General features: G+C 42.6%; 1 protein-coding gene across 1 annotated transcript; it reads right to left on the reverse strand.

The window, feature by feature from the left end:
* Nucleotides 1–13,240: 13,240 nt before the first annotated feature.
* On the reverse strand, nt 13,241–15,032 carry LOC308131988 (putative G-protein coupled receptor 21). Its single transcript, XM_080498919.1, has one exon. It carries the CDS (start codon nt 14,924–14,926, stop codon nt 13,835–13,837), a length of 1,092 nt encoding a protein of 363 aa, XP_080355045.1. The 5' UTR covers nt 14,927–15,032; the 3' UTR covers nt 13,241–13,834.
* Between the last annotated feature and the right edge of the window lie 935 nt (nt 15,033–15,967).

Consider the following 15,967-nt stretch of genomic DNA (forward strand, 5'->3'; position numbering starts at 1 on the left):
GAAGAGACGGGGGCCCGAGCTGGTATCAAACGGCCGCATGTCTCCAGGTGGGAAGAAGAGCCATGAGAAAGTAAAGTGCAGCCGGTCACTCCGCATGTCGCGGTATCACATCGCGAAGTGACGCCACCGTGTGCAGGTTTCACGGCCAGACGAGGAAAAATATGACAATGGTATTGCACCGTAACCCGTCTTTCACGCCTCTTGGCTTGGTTCTGAAAGTTTCGTCCTATTAGGGGGAGTTTTTCCTTTCCACAAACGCTTCGGCTTGGTCATGTGGGATTGTTGGGCTTTTCTCTGTGAAAAGCACCGAGAAAAGACTGTTGTGTTTGGTGCTATATGAGTTGAGTTGAGTTGAGGTATTTAAGAGTGAATCAGTTTTGTTCCTGGGCCATAACAGTTCCTCCTTTTTTTGTAATACGAATAATACTAATACTGATACTAATAATGGTAATATTTGTTGTAGATTTTCTTTTATTCTGTATTTCTTTAATTTCACTGTGAATTGCCTTGTGTTGGAATGGTGCTCTATAAATAAATTTGCTTTGCCTTGTCGTTGTTTTATTTTTTGACTTGTATAAAGAATTCAAATCTGTCTATTTGGGTATTTTAACATTTTAATGTATTATCTTGCATATTGAGTCAAATATGAGTGCATTTTATCTTTTATTCTACAGTAAAAATGATTCACAGTAACTGACGGTGCAGAAACACTTTGCAACCATTTCTTACTGCGAGATCCTTTGTCATGAAATTGGTTAATAAATTCATTAAGAACACTTCATTTTTGAGGTTTTGTGTGAACTTCACATGGATAATCTGCTTGTTACTTAAGCTCTTTATAACACATTAGTGCAGGGGTGTCCAAAGCATGCATACTGCAAACAGTTAAAGGAGAAGATTTGGGGACATTTCACTGTATTTTGCACAAGAAGGTTTCATTTTATTGCCTTTATTTGGTGACTGTAGTCATTTTACTGTTTGGTTTTGTTAAAATATGGATGTTATCATAATGTATAGTAGTGCACCACAACAAAGAAAAACTTTAAAGTTTAAATTTAAAGGTTATTAAACACTTTCTAGACATTAGGTGTAAACACTGCTGGTGAGAAAAGTTTAGATTTTAAGTCTATAGGTAGTATTTTGTGACAATACAAGTTCCTTGGGGTCCAGCCTTCGGAGGGCCGAGCTGCAGCGAAGTGTGTATGTTTGAGAAGTGTGTGTTGCACACAGTCACAGTTCAAGTGTGTGTGTGTGTGTGTGTGGGGACGGGTCCGGCAGCAGATAACCTCTGGGCCTGAGGAATGAGTGTGGGGGTTTGAAGCCGAGGATTCACAAGGTGATGCTAAGCATTCCTCACATTTTCCAGCTCCTCAGATCCTCTGACGAAGAAGTCAGATGCAGTGAAGACTCATCAGCGGAGAATTTAACGATGCGTTCTTCTTTAAACTTAATCCTCAGGTTTCAAGAAACCCTGAGGAAACAGTTTAACATGAAGTGTCATCAACATTTAGGTTGTAAATTGTAGCTGTTAATTACAATAAATAGTTAAATGTAGAGGTTGAAATGATATATATCTGATATCTAATGTTTTTAAAGAACAATCTACATGTTATGACACCAACAATACGGTACGATTTCAGCTTTTATATTCTGACAGAACATTAAGAATGTATTTAACTTCCAGAAAAAGAGATTTTCCCATCCCTTTAATAGAATCCTTCTTATTTTTACTCATTTTTTTTCTGATATAGGCACAAATACCCATCAACATTGTTATTGATACTCAACATTTTTAAGTCATTACAAGAAAAATTTATTGACGTTTTATAAAATTTCTGCTGAAATGAATGCGTTTTCTCAAACATTTTATTCACCATTTCTGAACCTTCTTTGTGAAGCTTTTTAATTATTTTGCTTTCTTTCTTTCTGCCAGTTTATTCTGCTGGGGCAGCAAGCTATACACTAAACACCTGTTTATTTAAAAAAAAAAAAAAAAAAAAAGAAGAGAAGAAGCCTCATAAATCAGTTGTATTGGAAGGTGAGTGGGAAAAGGGATGAGAGGGAGCAGTGGGCGGAGGAGGCAGGAGGCCTCTGGAAATCAATTTTGACACATTAGAACTATTAGCTTATTGAGAGGCGAAAGATAGATTGAAGGCTGGACGTTAAAGGGAGCTGTAACTGTAAAACAGCTTCTCCGCTGATGAGCACTCTGGAAAGTGATGCTCCACCCAAACAATCCTCCATCATTACTTATGTCTGCAAGGCCACAACCGGCTTTATAGTGCGAGAAGAGCCACAAATGTACAGAACGGTAAATCTTTGATTTATGTGACCTTTTTTTTTTTTTAAGATGTGTTCGGGAACATCCAGCGAGTGTCGTGGTGAGGTGCTTCACACAGAGACAAGAGCCCCGGTTCGATTCCGGGCCAGTTTGCATGATTGGAAGTGAACAGGTGAATCTAAATTGACTGAACGTGTGGGACTTTCTGCTTTTTTCTGTGTTTGCCCAGGACTGACAGGACTCTCCTTCTGTCCCCTAACCCCAACAGGAACAGCAGACACTCGCCACTCTGACTCCGTGTCTGTAGAAAGTCTCCACCTCTTCTTTAAATCCATCCATCCATAGTCAGACAACTACGCATTCATTGAATTGTGCTGACAATATCCCATCGCTAGTTACCCTGCAATGCGTGTTTTTGAACAGATGGAGAAAATATTTGTTTCGCACATTGAAGAACATGCAAACTCCCACCTCACATGAGCCTGGAATTAAATTGTGGGTATTCTCGAAGATTCCAAAAATGACAAATGTACATTTAGATTAGTTGAACACACTGCCTGTATGGAGGAGGGGGGGGGAAAAGTATTGAAATGTATTTTCAGTGAAAGAAAAAGAGAAACTGGAAGGGCTTCATTATCTTCAACAGTGCTCCACTTGCCATGGTAATTCATCGGCCTGCTTTTAAATCGAAGCTTATTCAAGTTGAAGGAGCCCAATCTGAAACCGGTGCACTTTCTGGGGTAATTTACAGGAGCTGGCAGGCACTCGCTAATTTTCTGAAGTAGCTTTTTGACCGCGTGATGACGTCGATCGTTTTAAAGAATTGTTCGCTGCATTTACGGATTTGCTCAAAAACCCAGACGACTTCCAGCTCCCACCAGCCTTCAACAGCCCAGTCAAACTCTGGCAAGATAAAGTCTGATTCTCTTACTAAATTTAGTTTTTGTATGTTAATTTTTGTGTCTTTAATCAACAAAATAAGAGGCTTCTCTTTGTCCGAGCACGACGGCAGTGAAATACTGTCTGTGAATGTGTCTGGGTAACACATCCTGGAGAGAAAATAGCCAAGAAATGAGCGTTTTCAATTAAGAAGATGTGTTTTCCTACTGGTCAGCACAAAGAGCCGGGGGTTGGGATGAAAAGCCCATTAAAGTGCGTCTGAAAAGAGCCGCGGCTGTATTTCACCCCCTCTGACTGATGTGACGATATTCTCTCGGGCCTGTTGATTTGAATAGTGTGAATATTTATGTCTGGAGGTGTTTGTCGGTTCTTAATGTCCGCGCTCTATACGCGGACACTTATTGTCTGCTGTAAGTGGTCGTATATTAACAGAGGCATGTCCTGCCAGAGGAAGCATTAAGCTCTCCTCATTATTTAATCATTGTGCTGCTTCGCGCTTGTGGACGCGTCCAGAGCCTGGGAGGATGTTACCTGGTGAGCTGGCAGCGCGGGAATGAATCGAACAGAGTGGTTTATCACGGAGTGTCCCACATCGCTCGTGTCATTGAGATAAACCATCAACAGACTTTAGCGTCGTTAGTCTTTTTAAAAATAGATCATCAAAGGTTGCGTGGCGGTTGAGTGATTCGTACGTTAGTCTCACATGGGGGGATTGAGTGAGGGTTTTCTCTCGGTAGAGTAAGGGCGGTCTTGATCTTGACTGGGTCTCGACCCCTTGCTGCTCTCGCTGGACAGAGGAAAGCTCTGCAGAGTGCAGTAAAAGCTGCAGCCTGACCTCATTTATAGAATCCTTCCAGCAGATGCAGGAAGATGACACTCTCCATCTTGAAGGACTGTGCCCCCCCCCCCCCAGCCTGTGCATCGGTGTGGTTTCATAACAAAAAACAACCAACAGCGCCGGCTTGTGGCCTGAACGTTTTTAAAACATCATTTTTCAGCGTTTCTGTGTAAATGCAAAACTATTTTGAAACAAAACCACTCAATGGAGCCCAAAATGTAGACTTTTCGATTTGACGGTGTGCAAACCCCGACTGAACAGTGCCCTGTCCCTCTTCGCCATCCATCCCTGGAAATCCTGAAGTCCTTCCATTCAGCCAGACTCTCCTCCCTTACCTTTATCTCAGAGAACGAACCATCTACCAACGGAAATATCCAGATTGCAGGCTCGATTTCTTTACACGCAGGTACTAATTCACTGATGAGTTCCCCTAAATCAAACAGGTGAGAACATAAAGAGCCGCGAAGCCCAGATCATTGACTCATAACGTGTCCGCGTACGGATCATATAGTTTTACGATCCGGATCTGAATCGGCTTGGACGTCGACGGTGGAACTCACCGACCGAGTGCATGTTTACGTGGCCGTGTTTGAACTCCACATACACATGCAGCTTCCTCATGACAGACATACATTAAATACTGCCTCATCTGTGGAGGGAAGCAACAGATATATCATTGTTGCAAGCCTTGAGCGCACACATGTGTGTCTAAAGTGGGGTCGGTTCCCCTCAGGAGGGGGGGGGAGACAGTCACTCCCCGACTGTTTACCCTCCAACAGGTGTGGCCGGGCTTTAATAAAGATGAGCTCCGAATCTGACTGGGACCGAGGGATATTAAAATATCTTTTGACCTTGCGCACGGGGATTACGGAGCAAGTCTGCCCCGGCGGGAGGCGGCCGGAGGCGGCCGGGGACGGCGTGCTCGGCGAGCCTGCCCGCTCAATAAGCCGGGCCAGAATTTACGGCCCTGCAGACTGGAGGGGTGGGGTGGGTGTGGGGGGGGGACGCTGTGTGTGTCGGTCTCCGCGGTGGATTACTGGATACACAAATGGTGATGTGTGGGCGTCCGGAGAGGTGCGAGACGCTGACGTTTCAGGTTTCAAGGGTTCAGCCGGGACCCTGCAGCTTTCTCAATGGCAGTGAGCGATATCCTCCCCGGGGGACGTATACAGGAAGCGCTAAGGGCCCCCGCAAGTCACCGGCGCACCATAAACACCTCCGCGTTTGTTCTCCTATTCCCGCTCTGTCGTTATTTTGTCCGTCTCCGAGGGGCAATAGCGTCACTCGCAAGTGGACTGCATTACTGTAATTCCACTCACCGTCACATGTCAATACTTGGCTGCGTCCATTAATCGAACCTCTTTTTTTTTTTTAAATGAGAGCCGACTAGGAGGCCGAGGGAGACGAGCTGAGTCAAATAAAACCCTTCATCCACATGTCGTCACTGCATCCAGATAATTATGATTATTCTAAAATGGAAAACTTAATTTTTCTCAATTTTAATGGACATGTAGCATGAATTAATGGATTAAGAAATAAATAGTTTATTTTCTGGTCATACTTCAACATGAAAAAATTACAAAGATCAACAAATGCCTTTCACAAGAGTTTTTTTTATTTTTATTTAGGACGAGGGATTAAAGGTGGTATCGGTGCATCTCTAATTGTCATATCTTCAATAAAGTACTTTTAAGGATTTTGCACAGTTTAATAAATAAATATTTTCCAAAATTCTGCGTTCATCACAGTTAAATGTCTTGAGTTTTTATATCATGAAAGAGTAAAAGTAGTACTAAAAACAAACAAAATTTCTTACTAAGATTTAAAAGTTAACAAGATAAACTTCTGTCGTTGCTCTGCATCAGTGCAAATCTTGTCCTAATTTGCACGTTTGTAACATCCAATAATAGCCAACAATGTAATGCCGATAACCTATAACATCACAAATTTGTTAATTTTTAATGCAGTGCTGTTATATTACAATATTTTTCTTTGTCACATTTTGGTCTTTTACATAGTGAGAGGAGCAGCTCCCTAATTTCGCTGTACATTGTATAATCTTAATTAAGACTTCCTTAACTTTTTTAAACCTATAATGTAATGAATTGTATAATGAAATATTTCAGCCGATATCACGTGATCAGATTTTTTTCCTTTGTACTATGTTTTTGTAGTTTTCTCACAATGTAGGGATAAACAGATGTAGTAACCATATTTTACCAGATGATGGCGCCGTCCAGTCGACAACGGACAGGCCGTCAGCTTCACTCAGGCCAATAAATACATACAGCTTATTTTCATACAGACTTCACAGGTTTGTTGTAGATTTTATTGTGCAATCCAATGCTTACTGAAATTTGTGAGCATCTACAGTCGAAATCTGAAAGATTCCAAATTAAATAAAGTAGGCAATATTATAGGTTCTCTCACACATTTGACAATATTGTCAATTAAACACTGTCAGGAAAAATCAGGTTTGAATTCTGGAAGCAGCTAATTGAATAAATCAGAATTAAACACAATAATATAATCAACATTATTGATATCAGCCTATGGAAGAAGTTTTACAACTATTGATATCTTTCAAATGTGTTATTCCATTATTTTCCAGGCAGATGCTTTGGAATGTCTCGTACAGTTAAAGGACAATAAAGGAGGACCAGTTCAATTATATAACTACAATTTAACATCTACAGGGGAAAACATAGATTCATTACTATTATTAAGGAAGTTTATTTTTAAATTAGTTATTCCTTCATCATATAGAAAAAGTGGGTTAGGGTTAGTTAAATAGAATCGTGTCTTATTTTCAAATGTGTGTGTGTGTGTGTGTGTGTGTGTGTGTGTGTGTGTGTGTGTGTGTGTGTGTGTGTGTGTGTGTGTGTGTGTGTGTGTGTGTGTGTGTGTGTGTGTGTGAAATGGTTCCTTAAATTAACCACCAGATGGCGACAGAGGTCTTTAGTTTCCATTTTCATGACTCCAGCCTGTTTAACCGTTTTGCCTGTCACGAAATGTGCCTGTTTGTTTTGGTTTGTATATTACATATATATATATATATATATATATATATATATATATATATATATATATATATATATATATATATATATATATATATATATATATATATATATATATATATATATATGTTTTTAACATAATTCAATATCTGGGGAAACAGACCAGAAATGACTGTGCTTCTTTACTTAAGTAGATTTATGTACACCATTTGAGTATTTGGTTTTTGGACAGCATTTTACCTTTACACTCCACTTTAAAAAAAATAAAGAAAAGAAAAGAAAAAAAACCTTCAGGAATGTTTGGAAAATTCTTTTGTTTAAACCCGACCCTCTCCTTCGTTCACCTGCGTGGAGTTTAAGAAAATGTATCTGCATCTTAACTTTTGATCAGAGCACATTAGAGAAGAGTTCAACGTGATTTTTCATTTTGTTCCATTTTTTTACGGATTTAAGTAAATCGAGGCATACAGTATATGTCCTGTCAAAATCCAAGCAGCCAAAGTAACTGTATTACTGGCCGATGCTACTGAACACGTTCACTCACGTGACGACAGACAGCGGAAGCTCTCTCCAAGGTGCTGAACCTGCAAACACGCTCGGATCAGTAAAATCGTCAGTAATCTGGATTTTTTTAAAAACCACAAAAAAAACAAAACGTTTGATTCTGAGAGTGAGGGAACGACACATCCCGTAATCCATTGTGATTCCGGAGATTCATGGCGAATTATATCTTATAAAATACTCCCACTAGCATTCCTCCATACATGTGGCTCCTATTAGGACCACTGAAGAAGAAGAAAAAAATTCGGAGACCAAAAAAAACAACAACAAAAAAACCGTCATGCATTCCAGAAAAAGTCGAGATTTTTTTTTTTCGCAGGTTTTTTTTTTTTTAACAAAGTATGTCCATCCATATGCCAGCGCATGTGACCGCTTCAAACTGCATCGCAGGCGGTTTAATGAAGTGGTGAAAAGATGCTTCAGAACAGAATTTAGCTCATAAACACAGTGCAGTCATCAGTGTCGGGAGTATAAGACACAACGCAGCCCGCAGCGCTGTTCCGTCGAGATCATCGAGTACGAAGGGAAAAGGCACGGATCCCGGGGTGCTTATTAAATGTGTTATTATTTATCAAGGATGTCCTGTGTAAAAAAATCACATGTCCATAAGCAGTAAGCAACCGAATATAGTCAGAATTAAGCTATTTAATGTAATTTCACACCCACTGGCAAATGATGAGGGATTGACAGACTCGACATTGATTTTCGATTTTTTTCTGAAGTGCCATGAAGGTTTTTTTTAGCCTCCGAATATTTTTTTTTTTCTTCAGTGGCCCTAAGCGACCTCATTCTGTTTAATAATAAAGCAGCTTTGCAGACAAGAAACTCGCCCTTTGGGATCTTAAAATAGTAACGCACAGCAACTTCAGTATAATAGGATTACAGGTTTGGAAAGAGTACCGGGTTAGATTACTCGTTACTGAAAAAGTGGTCATATGAAAGTAACCCGGTACTAATTAACGCGTTTTATAACACGCTTTTTTCTCCTCCACGAATGTGACAGTTTGTTCTGGGACCCCCGATCTCATAGGAAATCAATAGGATATCTTTGTTTCCTTGTGTGGCTTCGAACAACGATCCAATAATGTTTGAAGTGTGAAGTATGAAATAGCCCGACCAGAACTGCCATTAATCAGACAAGAACAGTTTCTTCCACTGAATGAAAACTTTATTTTTCTTCATGACAAAGTTATTTGTCTTTAAACAAGTATAATCAACCCGTCAGGCCATCTGATGCAACACCAACACTTTTATTTATTTATTTTTCCAGATGTCACATTAGTGGTAAAATAATAATGTGTAACAAGACGAGAACGACGGCACCAAGCGCCACCTCTGACCTCAACCCTGCTCCCCGTCATGCTCCAAATTTGGCGCTGCCGGCCTCAAAGAAAAGGCTTTTCCCCCCGGACAGCGGGGCTGAGAACATCAGGATTTTCCCACAGGAAAATAAAAACATCAACTCTGACATAGCTGCGTTTTGAATCATGTCATCAAAGGTGGGAAAGAGAATTTTTATTCTGCAAGTGGGTGACTGACTCTATATGACCAAACAAAATCACGGACAAATCAAACGAGTTCACCTCAACTCACCAGCTCACTACTAAATAATCACAGCAAGTCAAACTTTTCCACGAGTCTTCTTTTTGCTATCACGAGTTGCATGAGGGTGCAAAGCGAAGAAGTGGTAAAAAGGATTAAATACAGTGGAGGTGAGAAGGAACTGCTCAGTTTCTTTGTGGATTCAGAGAGAAAACATGTTACAAGGTGCCACGAGAGGAACTCTGGAGCGGGACACGTTGGAGGACAGCGAGACATTAGTGAGGTGAGCAGAGGGATTCATGTGTTCAGCGTGGAGGTGGAGGACATCAGGGATCAGATCTGGCTCCTTTGTGTTTGCACACAACAAACACAGAACAACAACAACAACAACAACAAAAAGATCAGACAGGGAGGTTCTGTGATGTTTGCAGATGAAAAGTGAAATCAGGTGAGAGCAAAGGTGGAAAAGATCCTTGGCAGAAGAGGAATTAAGGTCAGTGATGAAGCCCGATAGGTAACAACTTTATAACAAATTGTTATAAAGTGCGACATGATAAAACCCAAAATGTAACGACCAGTTATTACATTTCGTGTTGTATCACATTACACTTCAAGTTCCTGAGGTCAAACACAAGGAAGGAAAAGTTTGGAGACGTTTAGGCGGAGGCGGAGAACTTTCAGTGGGAGAAAGATACAGACCCTGGTTCTGGTCAGGGGGGGGTGACACAAGAAAAGAAGCGAAAGCAGACATAATAGAGCGTGAGCGCGAAGAATCTAGTGAACAACAGTTTGTGTGTCCGGACGAGATATCATCTTAATTTGGGGAACTGATTCTCATTCATGCTCTTTTCATAGATATTAAGGTTAGTGGGGGGGTTTGTGGTAAGTTTCATGGCTCGAATCAAGGTTTTAAATTTAAAAAAAAGTGTAAATCCTTGTCTATCTGACCCTGGATGTTTATGTAGCCCCTCGGGGCTAAAATAGCACATCTAAAACAAGCTATTTCAGCTTCAGTCCTTTTCGCCGGCATCCTTCTGAAAGTCCTTATTGTTATTGGCCTTCTTCCAGGAAGCCTCACGTCCATCAGTACCGAGTCTGCTAACAAGCAGCTATAATCCCTCCAGGCTCAGAACGCTGCCGACATGACAAAAAAAAAAAAAACCTCCAGGGCAGTGTGACAGCAGCCCGAGCTTCCTCCTAAATCCCTCTTTCAAACATGGAGAAAAAAAAAAACCCTCTCCGACTGCAATTTACCTGTTAAAAAAAAAATAATAATAATCTGCTGCATGACTTTCATCATCCTGAATGTATAAAGTTAAGTAGCTATAGCAGTAACTGCTCAGTGGATGCAGCAGCTCATGCAACTCTACTTTCCTCTTGTTTAACTCCAGACAAACGCATAAAGGTTATTTCAAGCTCGGCCGTGAAAATATTTCCCCCTTTGGCATGAATTCTGTGGTGATTTCAGTGAAGAGAGATGGCAGGTAGTTTTGGTGTGGGTCACATGTGTTTTCTCACATGGACCAGCAAACAAGAAGCGGTCTGTGTTTTCTGGGGGAAGAAAGACAGAAAACACGGATATTTGTGTCGCACAATAGTGGTGTTGTGAGACAAGGAGAGCAGTCATCTAAATTTTCTCAGAAACATCATGAAAAGGCAACAGAAGAGCCAGACTTCCCCAGCGCCAGTGAGGCAAATAAAGTTCACTGGGAATGATGCATCTTTCGAAGAAGGACCACATGACAGCAGATCCTATAGACAGTGTAAAGCTGTGATGTAAGCTGTGATATAAAGAGGGTATATTGTGTGAAAGGAAGCTGCTGGTTAAACTCCAGAAACATTGTCCCACTTTCTGCATGTAGACACGACAATCGTTCATTTACAGTCACAATCCATCAAAACTGTAGTTGCGATTACTATCTGTAATGTATTTTCAACTATGTTGACTGGGGGCAAATATATATTTTCAACCCGTACAGCTGAAAGCTCTAAACAGCCATTAGCAGAGAAATGTTTGGTTTGTTGGGATCCTTCAGGATGTGTGACAGAGTCAAGCCACTATTATCCTTTAACCTATAACACTTTCAACCATTAAAAGAGCAAGATTTTTCTCTTTTTCGTGTGCACATTTGCAAGGTTCTATTCACTGAGGGCAATTATTACATCAAAATGTATACTGATAATTGACATCTGTGGTGATTTATATGTTTGTTGATCTGTCACGTGACCTTTGCAAGTCTCTCATGATCAAAATCAAAACATCTAAAATGAAGGCTAGTATGTTATGGCATCGTGAACTTGAAGAACTGGACAACAAGGACGGGTTGAATGTATTTGCAGTGTATCTTATACATATATATTAGATAACAGTGAACTTCAAGCTGATGGTTTTTTTTTTAATCTTTTTAAAGAAGTGCTCTCTTTATCGATTGCTCAGTTCCCTTCCTGGCACCAGCAGAAAGGAAGCTTTCCTGACGGTCCAAATGTGAACTATCACCAGTAACATTCAGTGAAATATATAAGAGAAAAAATTTAAACAACAGCAGTCAGGAGTTCATGGGCATATAAATGAGAGGCTAGCACTACTGATCCTTCACAGGATCAGTGTCTTCCTGCTCTCATACACGGAGACAAGAAGCTCTGTGTGAAAGATTCAGGTTGACAGCGGCAAGAAGCCGCATTAATTTGTGTTTTTCACCGCCCATTTTTCATGTTCGTCACAGTGCAAATTTTCTGTCCTGTCTGTTTTCTGTTTACCGACTGAAGTCTCAGGCTGATCTCTGGTTTCAGGCTCCTTAACTTCCTCCTCATGTTCGATGAGTGTTTCCTGATGTTTTTTCACCTGTGACTGAGTGTGATTGTCTGCACCTGGTGGCTGCACTACATCATGAATCGTGCGAGGTGTTTCCTGTTCGGTGATAATGCTGCACGGTTCGTTAATTTGGAACGATAAAGAAGTGCGGCTCTTCCTAAATGTCAGTGGAAAATAACGTAAAACGTTAAAATGAACACCGCTTTCACTTTACCCCATTGTTTATCTTCCTGTTGCATATTTATGTAAATTTTGTGACAAGTTTTTCTCGAGCCCCACTGTGGCTGGAGTTTTGAGAAATCATTGTTTGTGGTGACTCAGAGCTGCATTTGTGTGTGAATGCGAGGTGCAAATATATAGAAATATCACCGTTTTCGTAAATATCCAGGAATGTGCAAACATGACCACCATGTCCTTCTCCCTTCAGAGCCATTTTCAAAAAGTTGCACATTCAGTGGCTTTGAGAAATATTATCATGTAAATTGTGAAGAAAGTTAAACGTTTCCACGTGAAATCGTCCTGCGTTCGTCACATGATGACTGACATTGATCATGATGCTACATCTCACCTTTAAAAACATTACTGTGTTTTTTACAAGGACGTTCACTGAGGGCAGTTCACGAATGTGTCTGTGTTTGAACGTGAACTTGCTTTTCACAGGACACCGTTTTTTTTCTTTTGTGCGCCCACAGAATTTATTTTCACTTCTTTGGGCTTTTTGTCAATTTCAGGAGCTCCTGGTGTTTTACTGTGCATCGAAAATCAAATTGAGAAAGAAAAGATCTCTTATGTTCCACATGAGGATTTGTCATCAAAACCTCTCCCCTTTTCAAATACACAGCAAGCATGGGGAGTCCAAACATAAAATATAAACACAAAATTTGAGTCAAAAATGACTTAAAACTAGTAGAATTATATGTCCGTGCATACATTTTACTTAAGGAATCTTGAAATAAGATTTTAAATTTTAGTTTCAAGATCATACCAGAAAATCAAGGACAATAAAAAGAAGTAAAATATCTTTTAAAACAAGCCAAATTATCTATTTTGTCTAAAAATAAGATTTTAAATCTTGGCAAGTGCCAAATACTTTGCAGTGTTCTCAGATAGGCACCAAACATGTCACTCTGATGTGCTATAACTTTCTCCCACTCCAGTGTTGGAGTTGGACGGATGCAGGGCAAGTCTCAGTGTCAGTCTGTCCACTGACTCCACAACACATTTAAAATACTGCAGAGGAACCACAACAACAAATAAATATGATTTATTGTCTCGTTGATCATGACAATTCATTCATAGACATTTCAGCTACAAAAAAAACAACAAAAGAACAACCTCCAGACGGTAAAGATAAATTCTGATTCAACATTTTCCTCTGAAACTCAGTGCTGTGTAAACAAAAGTGGGGTTTCCAGCTTACACACACACACACACGCATACACACACACACACACACACGCATACACACACACACACACACACACACACACACACACACACACACACACACTCTTCCAGCTTAACAACAGCAGTTTTTCAAGACATCAGTAGTCTCAACATTTCTTCGGTACTAAATTCAACCCTGACAGAACTGCGACACTTTTGACATTTTCTTTTTTTTTTTTCACCATTTCAGAGGATCACAAGTTTGCATTGTTTCACTTTGTTTAAGGGTGGAGGCAGGAGTGCTTCATGTGAACAGTTTATTTTCTTCGTCGTTGTCAAACTTGGGGGGGGGGGGGGGGGGGGGGTTTCCTGCAGAACCGGCTTCAACATGACGACTGAAACAGCCAGTGGTCAGCTGCAGGAGTGTGGTGTAACCAAAAAGGCCTGTCACGCCACTCAGCCGACAAGAAAAGTGCACGCAGAAGGTGTTGGAATCAACACACCAGAGTCCGGTCTCCGGTCTTGCAGCGGGGGTCTGCCTGCTGCTGGGCTGGCGCCGGAGCCTTTTTAGCCTTGGCGCAGGTGCAGCAGGAGGGAAACAGCGGATCGAAGAGGCGGCCGAGACCTTTGCGGAAGACACTGTTAGAGAGGCTGTAGATGAGACAGTTGCAGAAGCTGTTGCTAATCGCCAACCATGTGGTGAGGAAGGAAGCCACCTTGTGGTGGTAGAGCCCGGCGCTCTCCAGCAGGAAGTAGAGGATGTACGGCATCCACAGCACGTAGAAGACGCTGGTGATGCGGAACAGCACCATCGCGTAGCGTTTGTCCGGGCAGCCCTCGCACCGCTCGGCACCGCCGCTGTTAACACCGTCCAACTGCGAGCTGAAGCGGGCGTGGCGCTGGGTGATCTCCCGGGTGTGCTGCCGGCAGATCTTGAAAATACTCCCGTAGGTGAAGCAGACCGTGAGAGCGGCCGGCGCGTAGAGCACCACCACGATGAAGGTACTGAATCCCGGCTTGGTCTTCCAGGACTCTGCGCACCACTGAAACGTGTCCCCGTGGTAACCGGGCTTCCCCCAACCGAAAAAGGACGGCAGGAAAATGAGAGCGGAGTACATCCAGATGAGGACGATGCACACCCGCAGCCGGCACGACGTCACCAGCCTCGAATAGGACAGCGGGCGGGTGATGGCGATGTAGCGGTCCACGCTGATGCACGCCAGCGACGCCATGGACACGCTCTTCAGCACAGAAATCATGTATCCAAACACCTTGCAGGTGAGCTCCTCCTGAAGGCCTCGGAGGTAGCGCAGCAGCGACAGCGAGGGCACCAGGCAGCTGACGCCCACCAGCAGGTCGGCGTAGGCCATGGTCTGAATGAAGTGGCTGGTGGTGTGGTGGTGCAGCAGTGGGGCGCAGTGGAAGACGGAGATCACCACCAGGTTGCCGGCAATGATGAGCACGGTGAGGAAGAGGATGACCACCACCTCCAGGACGCAGGTGTTCAGACTGGAAGAATAACCCACGGTGCCCAGCAAGCAGAACGGGGGGGAGCCGCTTTGGTTCACATCAGAGGAAGAGTTCATGTTTGGATTGAGGAGGGTGGGGAAAGACTTGCTTTCAGCTCAACACAGCCATCCTCCCGTCAACCACGTCGCTTCTCCTTACCCCGGGGTTGCATGCTCCTTCTGCCGCTCCCAAAACAAAGCATGCGTCCTGTTCCTGTTAAATCAGCATCTTTTCTCCCTCAGCAGGCAGGGAGCTTGTCCTTAAAGCAACAGTAATCCGTAGATCCATGCCGCTTGCAGCCAGGCTCTGTTGCTCAAATAGGAGCATGTGTGCAATCCAACAAGGCAAAAGAAAATCAGCAGCATGGAAAGGCGCGATGCCAGTGTGGTGTTTCAGCGAGCGGTGGAGCTGCAGCCCGTCCCGCCGCTTGCCCAGACTGGAGATCCTGAGGTAAGCACTCTGCCGGAGTCTGCAGCCGCCCTGCCGTCAGTCTCCCCAAGTCACAATGAGGAGGACAAAATAGCGAAGGCTGGCTCAGTGGCACACACAGCGAGGACCATAGAGACACAGCTGAAGCTCCGTCCAAACTGTGAAACACTCAGCAGCTCCAGAACGAACAGTCCGGTGAGGAGGACGGTCACGGATGGAGAGAGGAGAGACTCCAAATCCTCTTCTGTGAGGGCGAGAGGCGTGGCTTAGAGCGAGAGAGAGAGAGAGAGAGAGAGAGACCGAGAGAGAGGGGCTTGTGTTGACTCCTCAACACAAGTGTCTATGAATGAATGAATGGTCAAATTCAGGTCTGCATGCAAGCAGGAGTCCTCTCGTCACAGAGACAAACACAGTCACACACACACATACAGGATATTAACTGTCATCAACTAACCTCAAACAGGTTTTCTGGTGAAAACGCAACATAAACCCGGAACCTGCAAACTCCACTCAGGGAGTTCTGGCCCTGATTTCCACCCGTAGCCATGCTAACCGTGATAGCATTGCTATGAGACAAAAGTGCGAACCACTGTTCGCAGCCTATATCTTCATATCTTAGGATAGAAATGTCAAACAGATTGTTTGTGTTCCAACCATAAACAGGTTTGAAAACTCGCTCCACTTCATAC

This window comes from Blennius ocellaris (assembly GCF_963422515.1).
Source record: "Blennius ocellaris genome assembly, chromosome: 7".
In the NCBI taxonomy this organism is placed as follows: Eukaryota; Metazoa; Chordata; class Actinopteri; order Blenniiformes; family Blenniidae; genus Blennius; species Blennius ocellaris.

What these genes read in the sequence shown, in the direction of transcription:
- LOC308131988 (XM_080498919.1), bottom strand. Translation starts at nt 14,926, where the DNA reads ATGAACTCTTCCTCTGATGTGAACCAAAGCGGCTCCCCCCCGTTCTGC.